Genomic DNA, 5,381 nt, shown 5'->3' with positions numbered 1-5,381 from the left:
TCATATTTTGTTGAAATTAAAATTGCTATAAAAAAAATCTTTAAAATATTAAATTATAAAAGCACACAACAAAGAGGTAATATAAAATTGTCATAATTTAAAGTTCTAGATAATATATGAAGTAAAATATTCGATAGAGTAAATTTTTATTTTCAATTATGCTTAAATATACAAAGAGTATTTTCAAAGTAATAATACTTCTATTGTATTTCTTTCATTACTAAATTATATAAAATTTTCACGTTTTTCCTTTTATATTAGTTAGATTAGATAAACAAAATCACTTCAAATATAAATTTTTAGTTTGTTTAATAGTTTTTTATTTTAAATTGTTATTGTTAGTTAGTTTATGGTAATGACTTAATTAATGCAATCTAGCATTATGTTTATATTTTTTAGGATTTCGTTGAAACCAATGAGAGGACTATAGTATCTTTGTTTCTAAACTTATTTAATTTACTACTTTTAACTTAATTCTCTTAAAAAATACCGTAAAAATTTAAAATGGTCATACATATGATAAATTATTTTTATGTTACACTCATTTTTTACTGTTTGATGTTTTATTTTGGGTGAATGCTATCCAACCTCCTCTAAAATAACATGTAATGTGTCACATTATAATTGGTCCTTACTTAACCATAGTTGGGTTATTTTATAATTTATTATCATTTTAAATAAAGTTAGAAAATGGGAGTACTCTCACGCAATTTCCCTTTCTTTATCCCTTAACAACGTGGTTGAATTCCCGTCATCAGTAACTTTGCCGTCCTATTTAATATAGCCGTCCTATTTAATATAACCAACGCCGACGTGGTGGTTATCTCCTATCCTCTCACTTGATCCCTCCTTCTACCGTGGATCACTCTTTACTAACATAAATAATGTTTAGTTTGGTTATTAAATTTTTTTACTAAAACAAATTTTTATTTAATTACACGATAAAACATATGAATGTAAAATATAATATAATATAATATAATAACTCTATTTAGAGTACTTAAAAGTATAATTAAAATTAGGAAAAACATATTTTTTATCGTACATAAATTATTTTAAAAAAATAAATTGTTAAAATTAATAACACAAGTTTAAATAAATCTTTATTTAATTACACAATAGAACATATATTCATATGTAAAATATAATATAATAACTCTATTTAGAGTACTTAAAAGTATAATTAAAATTAGGAAAAACATATTTTTTATCGTACATAAATTATTTTAAAAAATAATAAATTGTTAAAATTAATAACACAAGTTTAAAATGATAAAATCTAACTTTCTTACAAGTATTTTTTATAGATGATCCATGACAAAAAGAGGCGCTGGCTATACTGGGAAAGATGGTGAAGTACGGACAACAGAATTCAACGACTTGACTAAGGGATAATGCACTAAACAAAGAGAGATTGCGTGGGAGGGCAGTAGATGGCGACAGCGTCGGCGCTTCTTGTCACGAACGCGACGGTGCTTGGAAGGACCGAATTTAGGTGATGAAGTGATGAAGAAAGAATGGAGGAGTGGAAATGTGCTTCAATTAACGGGAATGAAGTTTTGATATTTTAAGAAATTATATTATTTCTAATCTCAAATAATAAATTATAAAATAACCTAACTATGGTTAAGTAAGGACCAATTACAATGTGACACGTAACTTACATGTTATTTTAGAGGGAGTTGGGTAACATTTACCTTTATTTTAATATTTAGAGTAGAATAAAATCGAAATTTTCATGACCTAATATCAAATATTCATATACATAAAACTACAAACAGTTGTTTACTTACGATTATAATTTATAAAAAGTTGTTCATGTGTTAGTAAAGAATTGATATGATCTAATTTTATACTTTACGTGTACATCAAAATTTAATACAAGATCCGACTAATAAGTGATTTATGTAATTATATAAATAGTGCGACATGTTTAACTTAATTTTTGGTCTTTTATTTAATGTTTTAAATTTAATTATAAACCAATTTTTAGAATTTTAAAAATTTCGTGGATGACATTATAGTATAGATAAATTTAAAATTTTTTTAATGACATTTATGTTTGTATACTTAATAAAAAATTTACATGATTGATAGATTTTAACTAAATATATATAAAGCACTAATAAAACAGAAGCCAAAAATATATTTATGTTTTTTACATTAATTCTTATAATTTTATATAAGGAAAAAGGTATTATTATTTTTGTGATTTTTACAAATAAATTTATATCCATTGTTTTTCGTAACATTAGGTTAGTTTAAATATAAATTGGTTACCACAATTTGCTGTTTTTTAAAAATTGACACTGCAAAATATTATATAAAATTCGTTTTTTAAAAGATACATTACATAAGAGTTTTTCAAAATAATTTGTTGAATTGAAATTAGAATTATATTTTTTATTTATTAGATTTTTTACAATTATGAATAATAAAAATATGTCTTTATACCAATATACTTGCAGTTAAATGTTATATATTTGTAACAACAACCCGCGCATCGCGCGGGCATTTACCTAGTATAGTTTATGCATTTGGGAAAATCATCAACAGCAACACCAAAGCACAAATATAATATTAGACGGGTATTTGAATATAAAACTGCAATAAAAAAAAAACATAAAACGGACATTAATCACATAATTAGATCTTAAACATATATATAGGTCATTCAAATTCTTCTTTTGACTAGAACAATGTATTGTCATATCTCGTTTTACATCCTACTAATCAAATTTTTTATATTTTCGACTTTTGTTTCGTACATTCAGTAGACTCATAGTTAAATACGAGTGTATTGAATGTCCAGAAACAAAATGGAATTTACAACAATTGTGGAGTCTCTGAAGAAGGCTTGTTCATTCTTAGCATACTCCTCCACAATGGGCCTTGTTCTTGGGTCGGCACCAAGAAGGTAGTCGCTTCTCAACAAGCCTAGACCCTTGAGAACGTTGCCGAAGTAGGCGTTGTCAAACTTGCTTGGTGATCTTGGATCGTTGAATGCAGACATTGATGGGTCCTTTGTGTAGTTCCAGCACACGTGTCTTAGACCCTCCGCGAACTTAGGGTGGAGGGTTGGGTCTACTTGGGAGGTTGGGCTGAAGTTGAAGATTCTGTTGGCGAATTCCTTGCAGTGTGTGAACCCAATGGTGTGTGCTCCGGTCAATGCCACCATTTCCCTTACTGTGAACTTCCTTGCAGCAAACCTGTTGTTATATATAAACACAATCATTCTTTTTTTCTTTACGAAAACATTGTCAAGATCGTATATTTATTAATTAATATGAAATACGTTGGGAATGAATGACTTCCATGTATATATAAGGTTATTCAAAGATTTGTAAATACAAAAAATTATCTAGTATATTAATTACTATATATTTGTGTATGCATATTTGTTTTTTTATTAAAATTTGAAAAACGATTTAGAAGAGAATGAATTTAGATATATTTTGTTGCATTTTTATATAGTTGTGTTTGTTCTGACATTTATATATAGTATACTTGTTATCAAAATTTTTTAGATCAATAACCGGAAATAATGTTTGGAATGTGAGGAGAAAATACCAAATTGAGTGTAATTTTAATGGTTATAACATAAAATATTTAGTGTGATTCGTTAAAAAATATTTGACTCTAAAATATATGATTATGTGATAATTTGACAACTTTTAAACATCATAATCTTTTATAAAAGTTTATAGGTTGCAAATTCATTACTTGTCTAAATGTTGTAAATAAAACTAATATATATCTGCCTCTTACTTGTTAATTATATCATCCATGGTCATGGTTGGGGTTGGAAGGCTAGCAGGAACTTTAGATGCGTCTGAGTTGAGGCTATCTTTCCGCCCTAACCGGACCGGAAAATAAGGGCCGCCGACCATCTTGATGAGGTCTCGGGTGGCCTGTGCAATGATATCCGAGCAAGACACTACGCCGGGGCATGTCAGCTCCAACAAATTCTTGATCTTGATGACGAGGTCGAAGGCATCGCCGGAGAGGGACAGGTTCAGGTCAGCATCACGCTCTGCATGGGGGGTGTATGCATTTGACGATATAAAGATCGAGGCATCACAGCCGTCTGTGATGCAGTCGTGGAAGAAGAGGCGGAGCACGCCGGCCGCGGTGGCCGGGACCACGCTCTGCTTCGTGAAGACTTGATCCCTCACAATTTTGGCGAAGTCGGGACACGTGGCGTTGTAGTAGTCGGGGTTGAGTTTTGCTGAGGAGAAAGGGACGGAAAGGAAGAGAAGGAAAAGAACGGCGAAAGCCATTATTGGTGGTGAAAATCTACAATCCTTCTTCAAAGAGAAGGAGTTTAATTTTCTCAAGGACACTACTCTCTTCTTGGTTCTCCTCTCTCTTTTTTGGGGGGTTTTGAGTTTTTAGAAAAAGAAAATGGGAAAAGAAATGCGCAAGCCCCGTTTGGGGAGAGGGAAAAGGACCAGGAGGAAAATAGGGTATGGAAGATTTTGCCAAGTTTGGAATAAGAATAAGGGAATAAGAAGGGAGAAGAAATGGTGGTTGAGGTGCTGGAACATGTGAATGGAAGGGAGGGGTTTGAGGATTTAAATTTTTAAATTGCTATTTTTGCATGTGTTGGTTGTTTGGTTTATTTTGTTTAGATAATTATATTCTAGTTTGGTTATTGCACTATTTTTTTTATGAGGGAACAAACAAGAATTTAAACAGAGAGATATCAGAACCCTTTTGAAATGGTAAAGAATGAGTCATGCTAGATTGTTTTTTAACAGTCCACTATATTCTCGCGTGGATGGATATATTTATCCTAATAGTTTTTTTAATGATTATTTAAGTATAATTAATTAGTTTTGATATTTTGGTTCTGATTTGTGAATATTCATCAATCCATGGTTTTTATTTGTAAAATGGTTAATCCCTGTGAGGATAGAAAGCCAAGTACAGAGCATAACACTGAGGATTGTTTGCTTTTGTTAATTGTTATCTCTTGTCGCTTGTTTCCTAGGACTAGGAGTTAATCAAGTCTGCACGTATATTGTTTTCTTAAATAAATTAGAGAAAACATTTTTTTTTCGAGATATCTAAATAATACCTTTTCCTGAAAAAATTAAAATAAAATATATTTGATATTTTTTGTGAATATTCATCAATCCATGGTTTTTATTTGTAAAATGGTTAATCCCTGTGAGGATAGAAAGCCAAGTACAGAGCATAACACTGAGGATTGTTTGCTTTTGTTAATTGTTATCTCTTGTCGCTTGTTTCGCTTGTTTCCTAGTTAATCAAGTCTGCACGTATATTGTTTTCTTAAATAAATTAGAGAAAACATTTTTTTTTCGAGATATCTAAATAATACCTTTTCCTGAAAAAATTAAAATAAAATATACTTTAAT

At 29.8% G+C, this 5,381-nt stretch overlaps 1 protein-coding gene across 2 annotated transcripts in view; it reads right to left on the bottom strand.

Annotated features, from left to right (window-relative positions):
* The window catches only part of LOC107616015 (peroxidase 65-like), a 9,189-nt gene extending 4,651 nt beyond the window's left edge, over nt 1-4,538 (bottom strand). The window contains exons 1-2 of one of the 2 annotated variants that reach the window (XM_021110321.1): nt 3,769-4,538; nt 2,743-3,209 (exon numbers count right to left, since the gene is read on the bottom strand). In XM_021110321.1, the coding sequence (XP_020965980.1) occupies nt 2,786-3,209; nt 3,769-4,280 (936 nt within the window). In that variant the 5' untranslated portion in view covers nt 4,281-4,538 and the 3' untranslated portion in view covers nt 2,743-2,785. Of the gene's footprint in view, nt 1-2,634; nt 3,210-3,768 lie in introns of those variants that run through there. The other variant, XM_016318021.2, reaches the window with a different exon arrangement.

The sequence above is a fragment of the Arachis ipaensis genome, chromosome B09 (genome assembly GCF_000816755.2).
Source record: "Arachis ipaensis cultivar K30076 chromosome B09, Araip1.1, whole genome shotgun sequence".
Lineage (NCBI taxonomy): Eukaryota > Viridiplantae > Streptophyta > Magnoliopsida > Fabales > Fabaceae > Arachis > Arachis ipaensis.
Note: the sequence above shows the minus strand (reverse complement) of the source record. Positions and strands in the feature narration are given on the sequence as shown.